This window comes from Pseudonaja textilis, chromosome 2 (assembly GCF_049901715.1).
Source record: "Pseudonaja textilis isolate UNSWEBS1 chromosome 2, rPseTex1.2, whole genome shotgun sequence".
Classification (NCBI taxonomy): domain Eukaryota; kingdom Metazoa; phylum Chordata; class Lepidosauria; order Squamata; family Elapidae; genus Pseudonaja; species Pseudonaja textilis.
The window spans coordinates 58,024,543-58,042,425 of record NC_141991.1 but is presented as its reverse complement, the minus strand read 5'-3'; the positions used below and the strand labels follow the sequence as shown (position 1 = coordinate 58,042,425).

The window sequence follows — 17,883 nt, the reverse complement described above, 5'->3', positions numbered from 1 at the left end:
TGCTTCCAAAAAGTGATGTTGGCATATTCATTACTCAGCTTAACTGAAATGTGGAAGCAACTGAATAGCCAAGTTCAAACCCTCAACCTAGAATTCACAAAATATGCACAACAGAGATTTTAAAACAGATACACACACACACACACACAAGTCCATGGAGTTTAGAAAGTTAAATTTTAACAAAAAAACAGAAGCAAAACATGCAAGGGATCGCAACCTTACTAATTTTAGTAAGCTGATAAGCTGATAAGCAATTACATTGGAAGAGTTGATTAAAAATGTTTCCCATTTCAAAGTCATCTAACTTGATCACCACTGTACCCATGTATGTTATTAGCAAACACAAGCATGTTTTTGGAGAAAATATGAAGAATCCAATTTGTAGTATCTTTTATAACTTGGCATTCTTAGTTACTCTTAACTAAGCATAAGTTACCAATAGAAGAGAATCAGTTAGCATATGTTACTCTTAACAATTCGCATAAGTTATCAATAGAACAGAATAAGTAAGCATAGGTTAGTTTGGCAGCAGCAGATGCTATTAATAATGCACATTGCAATGCACAGGTAACAGGTTTGTAATGCGGGTTACTCAGTAGTTGTACTAGCCTTATATATAACACTGAATATTTCACTTTAGGTCCACCACAGTTATACAATTGAAGCTGTGCAAATAATGCAGCTGGGTATACATTCACCTTTCTTTTGGGGATCAAAGGGACAAGAGTTTGAATAACTCCCAGAGGTACACCGAGGCATTTTAATTCATCAGCGTTTCGCTGCCTTCAACGAAATGCATCAGACTCGCACAGCCAAGCTCCCCACTTCCCACTCTCCCCCCTCCTTACCGTAAACCAGCTTTTTCATCTCGTGGTATCTGGCCCAGAGATAGGGCTTCGTATCGATCCCTTCGATGGAGCTGGGCTGGTGGCTGCCTAAGGAAGCAGCTGTCACAGCAGGGCCGGCGTCGGCGGTCCTCTTCGCTTTGCCGCCCATCGCAGAGGAGCCCCACGCCGGGAGACAATGCTCCTCTGACTGCGGCTGATGGGTCCACTGGTGCCTGCATCCCACCCGCCCCGATCCAACGTCGGAGCCCGTATAATAGCAGCAGCAGTTGCTGCTGCTGCTGTGGCTGGAAACAGGGGCCATCCGTTGAAGGATGCCGACGCTCTTCCACACGCCGCTGCTCCTAGCCTTGAGTCCAGCCGCCGCCATGGCCTCTACGGGGAGGAGAGCCTCTTCCCTGAGTTGAGTTCACAAGGCCGTCACCTCAGAGCCCCCAACCCCAATCTTCCTCAACTGCATCGTCCGCCAGTCCGGACAACAACAACGGACTCCTTCAGCCATCCGACCCGCCTGAGAGCAAGCAGTCAATAAGAGAAGGCTCCAGCAGGGCTCCAGCCCAAGACTTGTTGAGGAGGCGGAGGCTCTTCTAAGCACAAGTGCCGGCGCCGCTTCGGGATTTGTAGTTTGTTCAATGTTTTGTGTTGCCCTCTCCCTCAACCAGCTCCTGTGAGGTTTCTCCCCCCACGCCCCCATTCTTGGGACACAGACAAGAACTACGACTCCCAAGATCCTTTTGGTCCTCCTTGCTCGAGGGTATTTAAAATGTTTACGGCGGGCGTGTTTTTCTTTCAGAAACTGTGATTCCGAGGAGTCCCAAAACTTGGCAACTTGAAGACTTGTGGACTTCAACTTCAGTTAAAGTCCACAAGTCTTCAAGTTGCCAAGTTTGGACACTTCTGCTTTAAACCGTTGGCTATTCGGATAAGTCGAATAAAAGTAAGTTTTCAAGACAAACCTTTTTTTTTTAAAAGGACCTGTTTTCCCTTATAAGAATGCTCGGTGAATAGAATAGAATAGAATAGAATAGAATAGAATAGAATAGAATAGAATAGAATACTTTTATTGGCCAAGCGTGATTGGACACACAAGGAATTTGTCTTGATGCAAATACTCTCAGTATACATAAAAGAAAAGATACCTTTGCCAAAGAGTCAAGGGTACAACACTTAATGATAGTCATGGGGTACAATAAGCAATCAAATCATACTAGGAAACAGTCAATATAAATTGTTAGGATACAAGTGACAAAGTTACAGTCATACAGTCAGAAGTGGGAGGGGATTGGTGATAAGGAGTGATGACAAGATTTAACGGTAATACGGTAGTGGTGCAGAATATGACAAATGACAAATGGAGGAATAAAACTGGAACACGTACAGAAAGCCCCTATTCTCTTATTTCTCGATGGATAAAATGCATGCCAATTCAGACTGCCTGCTCCTGCGATCTTACAGACACCTGATTTAAAAACTGTACTTTGCTTGAGTTGCTCTTGCACAGAATGAGTTGCCCAATATTTTACAAAACATGTTGGGAGACAGATAAGAACAAGGGTCTTCCAACTTGACAGCTTTAAGATTTGTGGTCTTCAACTCCCAGAATTCCTGAGCTAACATGACTGGAGGAGGAATTCTGGGAGTTGAAGACTACAAGTCTTAAACTTGCCAAGTTTGAAGACCCTTGCCTTGGATAAGAGGCTGGATTCCTTGACTTCCGCTCCGACAGGAGGCGGTCAGAGGCTTCTAAACGTTTCGCCTGGCCGGTTTTTGCAACTGAACTGAGCAGCAAGTTACAGGGCTTCCTTCCCTGGGGCTTTAGGAACGCCATTAGCGCCCCAAAAGTTTGAGAATCTCAGCTGGCGTAGCAGCCACACTGCGCAGAAAACCCTTACGCTCATTCCGTTCAAACACGGGCGGGCCACGCCTCCTACGCACAACACGTAACCAATCGCATCTTTCGGAAGACGCTGGTGCGTAGCGGTCAGACGGGGGTGGGGGTTGCTCTTCCCGTTGTGCTCTTGTGTCCTGCGCGTCCTACTTTCCCCCTTACACAGTCCTAAAAGGTGACGGCTTGGTAGTGTGGTTGTTGGTCTGCGCTAGAATCGAGACCAGCCTCTTTGATTGACTGTATCCCACAGAGTGGTTGGAGTGGAAAGCAGCATTTCCTTGCAAAGAGTGTGTTGTATGAGCACGGGTCCTTGATTATAGTCATATCCTCTTTATTATATCCTCTTTATTATTTTCACAAATAATTCAAGTCGGCGAACATATGCAACACCTCTTCCTCCTTCCATTTTTCTCACCACGACAACCCTGTGAGGTGAGTTGGGCTGAGAGTGAGTGACTGGCCCAAGGTCACCCAACTGTGGCTAAGGGGGAAATTTGAATTCATGGCCTCTTGCTTTCTAGCCTGGTGCCTTAACCACTAACTACGCCAAACTTGCAAGGTTTTCAGACCCTGGGAATTCTGATGGATCTCTGATGGATAACCTTTACGTAAAACTAGACATTAACTGGCTTTGGGTGCTTCCTTGGTATTGGTAACAGAATGGTATTGCTATTCACAACTGGATCCGTAAGAGGTGAAAGATTAACATAAACTCTGGGAATGATCTATTTTCCATCAGTAAAAGCAAAACATGTATGAGTACAGTATGAATGTTATTAATAGATACTTGGTCCTAAATCATGGTTTATCTAGAGATGGACTGGTAACGCAAACTGGGTATTTAGGATGTTTGCAAGATTAGTTGTTAGAGTTCTTTGCATTTCAAATTGTATATTACAGTAAGCTGAAATCAATGGTTACTGAAAACAACCATTGCAAAAGAGTTCTAGGTTTTAGCAAGTTGTTCGTCCTCATTAGGTGGTATTGAACAAGATAGAATGATCTTAAGTCAGTCTTTATATTCTTCATATATCTGATGATGTTGCTAAGTTGGGTAATGAAACACCTGCAAGAAAACAACTAAGCTCAGAGCACCGAAGGACTCCACATCCAATTCCAATTCCCCAAGAATGCTCAGCAAGGATTTTAGTAGTAGAGGTAAAAATGATAGAATTCATAATTGTCAATGTAAACTACTTAGAGTGCTATAAAGCAATATATAAGTCTTAGTGCTATTGCTATCTGTGCTTTAATGTTTTGGAATTAACTCACAATGAATTAAATAGATTTGTAATAGTAATATTATAGGTAATAATGCTGCATTTTTTAGTTTTGTATCTTTATGAGCCCAGGTTTAATCAAATGTGAAATATGCGAAGATAAAATAGAATTTTATTCCTTTCCATATTTTTATACATTTGGTTAACCATATTTTGGAGAGCCTTATATATAAAATATTAATTTTGTTCAATGTGTTTCAGAATCACCCTTAACTTCCTTACGACGAGCCTTAAATTCTTCTTAAAATGTCTGTCAGTAGTAAAATAACTCAACTAATTAATAAAGTACCTGGAAAGAAACGGTTTGGTATATACAGATTTCTTCCTTTCTACTTCATTCTCGGTGGTGCTATGGAATGGTTTATGATTAATGTTCCAATTGGCAACCAGACCTTTTGTAAGTATCATTAAACTTTTTAAAAAGTTCTAGATATTTAAACATACATGACTTAATTATGTTTTATTAATGTCTATATCTTTCCTAATAATTACACTGAAAAATTCAAATTTGTTCGATATTCAGCTTTTATTAAAAAAGGAAGAACTTAAGGTAAGCTTTCAATGGGTAAATGTACAGAGAAGAGCAACAAAGATGATTGGGGCACTGGAGGCTGAAGCATATAAAGAACTATTGCTGGAATTGGTTATGTCTACTTTAATGAAAAGAAGGACCAGGGGTGACATGATAGCAGTTTTCTAATATCTCAGGGGTTGCCACAAAGAAGAGGGAGTCAAGCTATTCTCCAAAGCGCCTGAGGGCAGGACAAGAAGCAATGGGTTGAAACTAATCAGAGAGAGATGCAACCTAGAACTAAGGAGAAATTTCCTGATAGTTATATCAGTGGAACAACTTACCTCCAGAAGTTGTGGGTGCTCAAACACTGGAGGTTTTTAAGAAAAAATTGGACAAACCATTAGTCTGAAATTTGCCCGAAATGTTATATGATTTCCTGCCTAAGCAGGGAGTTGGACTACTTCCAAGGTCCCTTCCCACTCTGTTATTCTGTTACTTTGCTTGGCATCAAAGCCCTCAAGTGTTCTTATAAGATGAGTAGCATGGAATTAACTTAAAATTTCAAAGTAAAGATTCAGTGTCATCTTAAAACCTATTGGCAGGCATACTGTTCCTGAGAAAACTACAAATTACCACACTGGAGAAACATGGTTTTACTTTTAGCTTAGGTGTTGATAAAATATTCAGATAATCTTCCAATTGTATTTTGGAAGATTAGGTGAAAAACTACTAAAATGACTGCAGATAGAGGTGTTAGCTTCAGACTGAGTATCTGACCATTTTACAAACCAGAAAACAAATTTCTAAAATCTTGCATTTTTTAGAAATGGACAAACTTAGTCCTAATTTTAAGTTTTTAAAGTTTGAAATTAATCTATCCCACTTTACTCAAATAAGAGAAGTAGATATTAGTTTTAAAAAAGTATGTCAGAATCAAAATGTAATTCCACCAGACTGATCCATTCATGATAGAATAAGGTTGCCCTTGGTAATTTCCTTGTTATATTTTTGATCTTGCATGAATTGCCCATCATTTTAAGCTTGAAACATTGCAAGTTAATTATGTTAAATGAAGTATTTTCAAAAAGTTCATAGAAATGATCACAAATGTTTTGCAGATGATGTTTACCGTAGAAAAGAGGCTGAGAAATATTACCAGAAATTGGAAGAAAAGTGAATTCAACACTGAACTGTCTGTACATAATGGATTCTAAACTAATAAATGAAACTAAGTTTCAAAGTTTGCTTAAAATACGAATACCGGCTGCATTTTGTTCAGAAAAAAATATTTTTGTTAATCTGTCTTGTTTCAAATAAAAAATAATTATGTGCTTTGGTGAACTCAAATGCCATCAAGTTGGTACTGTATTGATTTAAGTGACCACATAAATTATCTCTAAGTGTTATCTGTCCCTATCCTGATCCTTCAGGGCTTTCAGTGGTGCACTCTGCTGCTGTAATTGAAATATTCAGACCTTAAGGTAAAAATTTCCTGCCTAGTTATTTCCAACTCTAGAGGGCGGGACTCATCTCCGTTTCTTAGTCGAAGGAGCCAACATTGTGCAAAGATATTTCTGTGGTCATGTGGCCAGCATGATTACAACTCAGACCTACTCATATATTAAATAACCGTAAGACTGATTACCTGTTTCATTTTAGAAAATGATGTTTTAGAAATTGTTGCTTTGTGACCCATTTCATTATTGGTTTATCATTTTTTGTGTAAATATACACAATCACATGTTTATATATTATTAAAGTAAAAAGAATTATTTTACTTTGTTACTGGGCTGATATGATGTTGTGCAATGTTTGCAGTAGACCTCCCCCCCCTCTCTCATACCCCCCCCCCAACCATTATAATAATATGTATACAATATAGATCCATGCTTCAGTTAATAAGTTCTGGTTGTTTATGGAAGATACACGTGTGGAGTTATCACACAGAAGACATTTGTGAATATGCTAGATAATGTAGATCTTATCAGGATTTATGTATTTTTCAAAGCCTTAAAATGATTTGATTTGGCTTAGCATGCTATTACCTAAACTATGGCCAAGCAAATCATGACTTACATAGTTGAACTTAGTATGTATGAATAAAAGGAATGATAAATAGCAGAACAGAGTTTATAATAACTAGTTAGAGGAACTTTCCACACTCTGGAGAAAAATATATACGGGGGAATCAGCAATGTCCTCCTGTAATTCAGGTTATTGAATTTTTCTGTAACATTGTTTTTATTAGTAAAAATTATACTATAGCTTGCTGAATGGAGAAAGACCCAAATTCTATTTGATAGCACAAACTTTAAAGATCTACTTTTCCATTTATATAATCAGATTGATCAGTGGCCTTAAGTTGTATGGTAGATTTCTACCATTCAGACAGAATGAATAAGGGTTTGATATGTGAAGTATTGCCGAACAGTATGGGAAGTTAATTTGGCCCTAGGAAATATAAAAAAACAAAGCTGCAGGAATTAACAGAGTTGCAGGAGGACTGGTTAAAAATATTTAAGTTGATGCAATTAGAGGGGCAGACATGGAAAAGAGTAGTAACCAGGGGACAAGAAGCTAGCTTTTTATATTGCAATATCAAAAGACCCTACAAACAAATGCTCAAATTGCTAATTGCACTTAACATAAAATGATTTATTAACTACTATAAAATTGGAGTCATCTATTCTATGCAAATTCATTTTTTCCAGCATGATATGCCTTCAATTTGGCCTTTTAGATCTCAGTAATTTTACATATTAGAAAATGCCCAAAACTCTGTAATCCAGGCTTCAATAATACATGGTATATAACTGCCAAGATATACAAGCCGAATTCAGAAAATAGAAACCTGAGGTAACAACATAAACATCAAATGGATAATAGAAAAATATCCAAAGACAGGCCATGAGAAATTGTAAAGAGCTCATGAAAAGATTGGTGTACCAGACTATCTCATTTGCCAGTGAAAAATTTGCATGACAAACAGGATGCGACAGAATGAAATGTGGAAGTAATAAATAGTTCAAATAGTGGAAAGGAATGTACCAAGGCTCTTTTCTATGTCTCCATACTGTATTTTAGTTTGTGTTCAGAATGTCAGGAGAAATGTTGGATTAAAATAAATAGAATTTGGAATTAAAATTGTTGGGAGAAACACTGAAAACCTCAGATAAATTGGCATTGCTTGATGGCTGAAGAAACCTTAAGGATTCTCAATAAAAGATGGGAGTGCAAAAACTAATCTGTTTGTTTAAAAAGAAAAGTAACCCACTGAGATGTCATCACACAATGCCCATATAATGCAAACAAATGCAATAGTAATAACAGACTTCACTTCCAAGGGTTAAAAAATGACAGGGACAGCAACTGTAATTATGAAATAGGTATCTGCAACTTTGAAAAAAAACTGACAACCTGGACAGAATGTTTGAAATAGAGGTATCATATGGACATGAGAATTTGCTTCGTATTTTTCATCTTAGCTGAGTCAGTTAAGTTAGATGGGTCGTTATTTAAGCAATATAAATGTATTGTAAAAGCTACGGTTTTTCTCAGGTGGAAAGTGTCTGATCAGAAAGGCTGGTTAAAAAAATCCTTTGAATTGTGATCTTGGAGAAAATAGTTGAGAATAAATGAATCTACTAATAATGAAGCTAACCAGTGTTATAGATGCTTAATGCAAATGCAAAGAATTATGGGAGAAGAACCTGGTGCTTAAAAAAACTGAAAGCAGCTGGAAAAAGGCTAATAGAAAACAAGTGGGGTATAAAATTCGTGGCCCGCGGGCAAGATGGGTCATGTGCTGATCCTGCCCCTGCCAAACTTAGCGAAGGGGAAAAAAGTCCCAATACATCATGTGAAGCCGCAAGTTTGACACCCCTGGTCTAGATAACTTAACAAGCATGAGCTTACTAGAATTTAACAAAGCAGTAACACATAATCCTGTTCAAACTACATCTATCTGCTTATGAAAAGTTGGAAGCAGGGAACTTAACTATTCATTTTATTCTTAATGGACAAATTATTCTCTTTAGTTATTAAGAACTTTGTTTGAAATTAAACATATAGAAAATTGATACTAATTACACCTGTCATCATATATACATCAGTGACAGTCCTTTATTATAAAGAACCATCTTTATTTCAGAAAGCTGTCCTTTATTTTATTGGTTTTGATCTTGAATTTTATTTTGCAAAGCAAAGTTTTAAACATGTTTTTATCATTATGCACCTCTTCCAATTTTGCACTTTATTTTTTCTAAGAAAATATGGTCACTGTATATACACAATATATAGCAAAAGAGAAAAAGCTACACTTAATTTCAAAGGAGAAAATGTAAAAATGTACTGTGTGACCATCTGCTACATTTATAAATCCATTATCTATGACAGGGGTGTCCAACTCACGTCACAGCAGGGTCACATGATGTATCGGGACTCCCCCCCACCCTTCGCTAAACCAAGCATGGGCATGGCCAGGACGTGAAGCATCCGGCCAGTGGGCCGGAAGTTTGATAGCCCTAATCTATGATCAAAGGAAAAGTATTGCTGAGTTTTAAATCTAAAAATACTGAGCAGAAATTAATTTAAATGTATAACATAAGCAGAGCTATATTGCAAGTTCTGTTATTTTATCAAATGTGAGCAATTGCAATAAATCATTGTATATGGTGAAATTCAGCGGCGACAAGTTTTGCACTTCCATTCTAATGTTTCCTGTAACACATGAGAAAATGGATCCTTTTGTTCAATTTTTTTTGACTAGCCCAGATATGATTAAAGTTGTTTAAAACACACCAACTTCTATCATGGACTTTAAAACCTGGAAGATGACTTATTTTCCTAGCTCATAAAATTAAGGTTACTTATGTGTTGCTATTTTGATACCATTAATAAACAAGTCCTGTAAGAGATATACAGAATTGGATATACCTTTATAGTATAGGGTCAGTTCACACATTGTAGTAAATCGAGATTGTATTAATATGTTTAATGAACAACCAAGTACTATAGTCTGCTCATAATGCTAAGCCATCATTCACACTGAGAGGTTTCACACATCATAAGGCTTGGTTTTGACCTAATATGATGCATGAAGCCAGCTGTTGTGATTTAACTGTGAAAAAAACAAGTGGTGGCTTAGCATGCATGTGGACTTAGCTTTTCAATTTTGTATTCTTCTAAAGGTCACTGGTTATGTTTCTTTTTCAAAAGGTTTTTGAATGTAGGATGTGCATATTTTTCTCTAGGTCTTAAAACTTGTTCTGTGTATCTAATGTAACAACCAGTATGTACATCTTGCATGTCATAGTGATTTTTTTACAAAACATGGTTAGAATTATAGTAAAATTATTTAGAACTAAAAAGTGAGACATCTTAATGGAACAATCAAACCTGGTTAATCCAAATTATAAACTATTTTTATTTAAATTAAAAAGCCTCAAAAAAGACAAACTGATAGTACATGCACATGGACTAATGATCACTTTACTCATTGGAGTATACAGCCAGATGTAAAAATGAGGCATGGATTAACCAGGTCCAAAAGCATATAGGCTGGAAAAAAGTTATACGCATTGACTTGAATTAATATACAGATTTGCTCTTTTAAAAAAGTAAGGAATAAAGAACAGGCAATAAACTACTAATCACTTTTCAAACTGAAATAGATGTATTTTTTCCATTCAAGCCAACCATTTCCCATACTTTTATTTTAATAACCAAAGTCCTTTTATTCTAATACAGTGCATGGCTGTGGAAGATAACAAAAAATGGATTTAAATGGCCACAAATAAAACATGGTCTGATTTCCTGTTCAACAGATTATAATTAAAAAATAGTTAAGTCTGCTAATTGTGCAATACTGGATTATAATCATCAAATCTTAAATCCTATACGTTACTGAAATGCCCCAGTACACATGATATTGGAATAAATTAAATTTAAAATAATTAGGGCCAGCCTAATAGTTTAAGAGGAGTGCTCTGCACTTCCAAAGAAAAGGCCTCATTTACAGTTCTAATTGTTTATTCCTAAGCTGTTAGGAGTGGTGGAGCTGCCCCTTAGGTAAGGTCTCTGGAAAGACAATGCTATAAATTATTCAGCAGTGATCCTCTTGCATTACACAGCATCCAAAGGGCGTCTCATCCAAAGGGGTCCCATCTTAAAATGTTTTTAAAAATAATAAATAAAAATAAATAATTCCAAGTTCTTTGGTGTAGTTTTAGCAATTCTTAACAAAAGTGATTGTATTAGTAAATGTCCATGGCAATTCTAAAGTACTTAAGAATTAGGATGTGCTGCTTGCTTCCTTTAACTTTGTTGTTAAAAATACCATTATCTGAGGTAATGTCAAACAAACTGGCCACAATCCATAAGAGCATGCATGCATTTATTTTAGCAGCTCCCAACATTGCAACTGCTTCCATGTTGAAAATTACTATAAGGTCAACTAAGAAAACCCCAGGAGGGAAAAATAAACTTGGGAGATAGCAGCATATATATGTTTCTCTGAGGTTTGTAAATATTTTAAACAATAGAAACTTAGGTTGTTTGTACCAAAGATTATAGAATATTAAAGATATAAACTATTTCTCCTGTAATGTCAATTAAATTACATTTTATATTAGTACCTAATTTGATAACCATCTCTTTAAGTGTTTCATTAGATTTGTCAAAAGCTACATCCTAGAACTTGGGTGTCAAACTCATGGCCCATGGGCCAGGTGCGTCAAGTGCTGGCCCTGACCATGCCCGGTTTAGCAAAGGGGGAAAAAGTCCTGATACATCACGTGACACTGACATGATGACGCGAGTTTGACACTGTTTGTCCTAGAAGTATAAATTCTATCTCTGAAATAGCTCCGCTATCATTTTCGGGAGGATCCGTATTAAACCAGGGTTGTACATTGAATATTTCAATTCTAGTGAATTAAAAGTTGGATAGCTATCTAATTCTACAATTTCTAAAGTGAAAACCACAGTAGTTTTTCACTTCAAGTAGTTTTTACTTAGAAACCGAGCTAGTTTTCTAAAAACGTATTTTCTGATAATGTAAGTTTTAGCTTGCTACCTGCTCTAAATCTCCATGAAATTTGATGTTTTTAAACTTGTTTTTAAACTTATATGCATACATTTTCCCACTAAGTCAAAGCATTTAAATATTTAATTAAAGTATTTTATAATTAAATGAAAAATTAGTATTTCTATCAATTGCCAGTCCCATCCTGAGGAAGGCAGCAAATCAGTGAACTACACAATTTTAGGTAGGAGGTGATCTCCTCAAAATACATTAACAAGAAATCCAATTAAACTTCATGAAAGATTTTTTTCATGTTCAAAGGGACTATCTAAATGCTGGAGTTGAAAATGATGTAAAAACTGATCCCAAAAGAAGGTCTTTTTGAAAATATTTTTTTTTACTTTTTCAACTAAGATATGCAAAATCAGGGTTTTAATACCCACCAAAAACATTATTTATTATGTTAAACCTTTTAACATAGCAGTGCAGCTGGTTATGCACTTGCAATTCTCAGTAGCTGCAGTGCAATGTTTATATCAGAGCAATTTTAAAAAACAGTATACAAATCTCAGTGCCAAATTATGGATAGCATTTAGGCAAGTCTCTCTTGTACATGGCCTGCTACTTACCTTCAAAGATCAGTTAAAATCTGCATTATTTGTAATAATACCTTAACTATTCAGAGAACAACACATCCATTTTTTCCAGTGGTAGAAATGTAAAAGTATTAAAATGTATTAAATATAGATAGGTCTTGGCATCCTTAAAAATGTCATGTTCTGTTAAATATATATAAATGTTCTGTAAGCGATCTGAGAATGCAAAAGTATTATGTATACTATCAAAAACTGAATCATATTAAATAGAAAGCAGAAAGAAATATTTGCACCCTTGTATTATTTATCCTTCCTCAAGTATTTCTATAAGCCCAGCTGCTATGGTTTATTTATTTCTTCTTCTGGAGAAATGAAGCCGATAACACATTCTCTCCCTAGATCAGTCTACTGGCAACATAAGTAAATGTTCATGGTTATAGGACTCTTCGCAAATGACAAATTGGTCAGCACAAACTCACCTTGGAACTCCTAAATGCCAAAAGTGTTTGAACTAATTGAAGTGTTTGATTATTTTTCATTTTTATTTCAAGTCCTGAGATCCTCCTACTGACCAAACATTTAGATTCTTGTATTTACCAGATTCCTTTCTCTTTACTTCAGTAGCTTTGTTTTCTAAAAAAACTTCAAGCGTAAGTGATGTACCTGCCAGAAGTATCTATCGTATAAACTCAGGGATGCTCATGCCAACATGGTCTAGGCATAAATGTATGTTTTTCCAAGATAAACTGTAAATACCCTCCCTACCTTATCAGAATTTGTGAAGAAAAAAAGATATAACCTTGCTTTGCTTTTAGAACCAAGCATGAGATAATCTTTCAAGTCAACCATATGCACAAGTCTGTATATTTAAGAAAAGTCAACATAATATAACAAAAAGTGAAATATGCTTATTAAAAATGTCCTTATAAAAAAACAATCTTGCAATATACAATAAGATGCAATAAAAACAATTTTCTCTCCCTCACCAATAACTAAAACAGCTATGTTCCACAATTTCTTTTATATGTTGGCATTGAAAGATTAAATATTTTCTATGTTGTATGCCTGGCGGATATTAAGTGTATCTCTCAACATCAAGTCTCGAAGCCGCCAGAGTGCATCTGCCATTGTGGTATGAGCCCCTTTGCTTTTCAACCAGTGTGTAGGAAGACGACTTTCTTGCTCTTTTGAGAAATGGACATCACGTCTTCGTGCTGAAACAAGAAAAGCACAGAAGTGATAGACTGCCTTAAAATAGGTCATTATACTTCACTAATAACGCTGACGCATTATACAACATGCAAAATACATTACTGTTTTAAATGCATGAATAAATTCCCAGGATTGGGAATTTTACTTTTGAAAAAGATTTTGCAACTGATGACGAACATGAGCTGAAAAAAATCAGTACACAAATGTTACATCAATAAGAATAAAATCTGCAAGTAATAGAAAATAATAGTTCTTTCATCTGCATTAATCTGACCCCATGTCATTAGTATGTTCAGTTGTAGACATCCTACTGAAAGACAAAATTGGACAATTGGAAACAATTCAAAGGACAACACTGATAGGGAACTGAAAATACTGAGAAACGATGACTGGAAAGCGAGATGTAACATTTTTTCATGTATGTGAATGATTATCACAGAGTAGATAAATATTTGTTTTCCATCTATCCAGATGATAAAATACAGAATAATAATTTTAAATTATAGAAATGAAGATTCTAGTCAATTGTTCAGAAAAACTTATGGAAAGTAACAATGGATTCACATGGTTTGTCATCTATTTTTCATTTAGCACTAAAATAAGATGGAACTAAAAAAAATAGGAACTGATCTTGATCAGGGCCACAGTAGCAAAGATCTGGTAAAGCTGTAGATAGTTCAACTAAAAAATGGAACAAATATGAATAATTTAGCAAAATGACCAAATTGATTAGTTATATGCAAGTGAAAAGACACTGAATCAGTGCACGGAAAATAGAATTTCCTTTAAAATTTCTCCACATAACATTCATCTAAGTAAATCTAAGTACAAAAACCTACAATTTACTGATAGAAATAGAGTTGTGTGATTATATTGGACAATGAAACACTTTTCTTTGCAGATGTTGTTCTAAGGTAAGATGAAAGAATGCTAGAATGGGGAAAGTGTCGATGTTCTTTAAGAGGTATATTTCCTTGTAATTTTACCTGAAAGGGTCTGGTCCCACTTGCTAATATTATTTGAATCAGCACTAAGACCTTCAATATATTTCAGATAAGCTTCTGAGTGGAGAAGCCTCTGTGTCTTTGGTGGCGGAGAGACAAACATAGGTGTTGTAGGCTGCTGCATGACCTGTTGAGATGCTGGGTTTTGACCAGGATAGGGAGGTGGTGCTTGTTGACCTGGGGGACCAAGCATACCTATCTAGAAATATAAAGTACAATATCAAGAAAGCATTTTAGAAGATAGGTCAAGAACAGCCAAAAATATAATATTTAATATTACAGTTAAGGATATTTGACAAGTATTACCTTGGTTGTTTGCTTGCAGACATTTTAATACTTAGCTAGCCAAAATCATAAGTCTTAAATGCCAACAAGTGAATAACTAAGCACAAAGAGCCCTAAAGACTCCACATTAAAAAGAGCAAAAATATTCAAAAATACTTTAAGGATGTGGCAACTGCACTACAGTTTAGCAGGAAATATGGCTTCTGACAGGTCACAAAGGTGTTTAAACAATGCCAAATACTTCAAGAAACTCCAAATGGTGCACAAAAGAAATTAATACATGTTTTAATTAATGTATAGGCACCTCAACTCTATCATAATTCTGGCCAGCATACAATGTAACAATGTTAAAACAATGCAATTCAACAATACAAAAAGACTGTCTAGAAAAAAAATAACATCATCCCATTTGTCTACCACCCCTTCTAGCCCAAGGTGATGGGGAAGAACCACTTGTAAAGGTTCTCTTAAATAACATTTAATATAATATATAACAATATAATATAATATAATTTAATAATAGGATAGGTGGGAGCTGTATATTCCACAGGGCAGACATTACAAAAGAGAAAGCTTGAGTTCCATCAGGTGACACTGTTTAATTGATGAGGGCCTGGAACATGTTAACTCCGCTAAATTACATAAAAAGGGGAAAAACTATGGAAAATAAGCAATCCCTTACATAACCAGGATACATGATATGAAAGGCTCAATAGGTGATAACTAGCACCTGGAATTGTATATGGAAGCCTATTGGTAACCAGTACAGCTCACAAAGCAGTGGTGCCATGATATGCCCATAATTACTTATGCTGCAGCATTCTGGACTAGCTGCAGCTTCTGGGTGATAAGTACAATCCCATGTGGAACATATTGCAGTAGTTTAAACATAAGATGACCAAAGCTGTGGTGATTGTCTTAAGGATTTCATAGTCCAGATATGGGTGTAATTGGAGCACTATCTGAATCTGTGCAAAGACCTTCTTGGTCATAGCTATCATCTGCTTCACAAGCAGGAGTTATGAATCCAAGAAGACCCCCAAACTGAGCATTAGTCCTGAGGGAGCTATACAGCCCTGCTCAGGACTAAAAATGAAACATCTCCTGTGGTTCAAATACCTACAGCAGGGTAAAGCTTAAGCTTGCTCCTCCCAATCCAAACACTCAGTCTCCAGACTTTGGGGCACAACTTTGATAGCATCATTTGGTTGGCTGGCATAACTGGGTATAACTGGGTATAAAATCTTATCCCAAGCTGAGGAATGATCTTGTCTAGATAGTAGGAGTGGTGAGAACAACCAAGCCCTGAGGGACTCCTGTCTCTCCCCTCCTGTTATCACCAACTGAGCCCCAACCACGGATAAATAAGAAACCCACCAAAAGTCATCAGCAAGCATGACCGCTGCCATTTTGGAGCCATCTCTTGTCTAAAACCTGAATAAAAAGGATCCCTTAACTAACTTACCCAAACAAAGTAAGTTGAGGATTAGTTTAAAATGGTCCAAGTCTTCAGACCCTGTGAAGGTTTTGGGGGGAAAACCACTGCCTCCTTCAAGACAAGCAGTACTACTTCTCTTCTCAACAAAGCAGCTACTACCACAGGAACCTAGCTATACATCTTTGCCTGGATAGTTTTACCAGCTAGTAGGGATGTGTATCTAATAAAGTAGGTGACCAAACAGATTCCCCACACAGGGACCCTGTAACTCCTCATCTAACTACAACACAGATTTGGATCCCACATATGTTGTGTTTTCTCTTGTGTGGACAACTCAAATATTTCATGTAAATGTCATTTAAGGCCCCCAAATTCTCCATGGGTGTTCCGGTCTAAAAATACAGAAATTTTGGAGAGGGAGAATATAAATAACAAATGAAATTTTAAAATCTTGAACCCAAACTATTTTTTTCCTCATTTTGGATGTAGTTTAAGTGGCAAAATGGATACTTTAAACTTCTATAAAGTTCCCCAAACCAGGTGGAAAAATTAACTCTCTTCAGATTTCTGCCCAGCCAACATTGCTGATGTTATGATATTACTAGCCCTATCCACATATAAACCTCTTTCCAGACTGAAAAGGCTATCCTGCATTTCTGACTCCTACAGGTAAAAAATGTTATAAGGGAGCAACACCAGCAAATTAGAAGTCAGTATATTGTAAATTGCTCATGTTATTCCCTTATCACCTCTTACTTATTTATTCACCCATTAAAGAACTGGAAGACAGTTCATTTCTTTTTTTGTTTTGCAAAAAAGACAATATCAGAATATGATTTATTGGATTTTTCTATACCTACCTGCTGCCCAAATGGATTTCCTGGTGCTGGGGCTCCTACCATGGAGGAAACGTTTTGCCCTAGAACACCTGTATTTTAAAATATATCAAAATTACAATCTTATTCCAAGCTAAAAACAAAACTATATACTGCTCTATTATAACAAACTAATGTGTCACATCAAAAAAGTGAAAACCACTATTGGTCAAAATGTATTTTTTAAAATAGTATCATTAATCATGTCATCTGGATGTCTGGGGTGTGTTTTGTTTTTGGGTTCCACCTAATTAACTTCATTCAGCAATAAATTCCACTGGATTCATAAATAATTCCCAAGCCTAACTACAATGGGACTTGTGCAAGTACTCAATAGGGCACTGCACGATGGGCCCAATGTTTGTGCTTGCTTGTTTTTCCACATACTTCTTAGTACTTTCAGGTAAGAATTCTACTCTGTCTATCCTTTAAAATCAAACATGCAATTTTACTAAATAACCATTTCTATCTAAGGAGATAATTCAGAATTTTCTTAAGAACAGGGAAGCACACTTGCTACAGGTAGTGAACAGTAAACTGTGTACCATAGAAATGTATGCAATAATTTATTTTTATTATTATACTGTAAATGCTCATATTTGTACCCCTTATTTATAGAATGTTAAAAATGTATTTCTGCTTGCAATTAATAACTTTTCAGGAGACTTCTAAGTAAATCTGCTGAGAGATACAGATTTTGACTGTAGGCATATCATCTTTAAGCTGAAATGGAAAGCTGTGGTTTCCAAACATCTCATGTGTGGATTTACAATAAATAAATGGTTCGTCCAAATGTAGCATGGAAACAATTCCTGGTTATTACAAACCACAAAGTATAACTCAGGAGAGATATATGATAAAACAAATTAGATGTAACATTATTCTAGGTTCAAGTACCATGCTTAATTATTGCCAAACCACT

The 17,883-nt window shown here is 36.2% G+C and overlaps 3 protein-coding genes across 15 annotated transcripts in view; 1 reads left to right on the top strand and 2 right to left on the bottom strand.

The window, feature by feature from the left end:
- NT5DC2 (5'-nucleotidase domain containing 2) overlaps positions 1-1,505 on the bottom strand; it is a 29,553-nt gene extending 28,048 nt beyond the window's left edge. Inside the window, exon 1 of the mRNA XM_026724961.2 lies at positions 849-1,505. Coding sequence (XP_026580746.1) covers positions 849-1,215 — 367 coding nt within the window. The 5' untranslated portion in view covers positions 1,216-1,505. The remainder of the gene's footprint in view (positions 1-848) is intronic.
- A 1,336-nt stretch (positions 1,506-2,841) lies between these two features.
- On the top strand, positions 2,842-5,865 carry UQCC5 (ubiquinol-cytochrome c reductase complex assembly factor 5). Its single transcript, XM_026724972.2, has 3 exons — positions 2,842-3,165; positions 4,215-4,410; positions 5,646-5,865. Exons 2-3 carry the CDS (start codon positions 4,260-4,262, stop codon positions 5,702-5,704), a joined length of 210 nt encoding a protein of 69 aa, XP_026580757.1. The 5' UTR covers positions 2,842-3,165; positions 4,215-4,259; the 3' UTR covers positions 5,705-5,865.
- Positions 5,866-11,929: 6,064 nt separating this feature from the next.
- The window catches only part of PBRM1 (polybromo 1), a 55,453-nt gene continuing 49,499 nt past the window's right edge, over positions 11,930-17,883 (bottom strand). For 10 of the 13 annotated variants that reach the window (XM_026724938.2, XM_087923995.1, XM_026724944.2 and 7 more), the window contains 3 exons: positions 16,947-17,014; positions 14,346-14,562; positions 11,930-13,361 (listed from right to left, as the gene is read on the bottom strand). In XM_026724938.2, coding sequence (XP_026580723.1) covers positions 13,189-13,361; positions 14,346-14,562; positions 16,947-17,014 — 458 coding nt within the window. In that variant the 3' untranslated portion in view covers positions 11,930-13,188. The remainder of the gene's footprint in view (positions 13,362-14,345; positions 14,563-16,946; positions 17,015-17,883) is intronic. The other 3 variants (XM_087923998.1, XM_087923999.1, XM_087924000.1) reach the window with 1 other exon arrangement.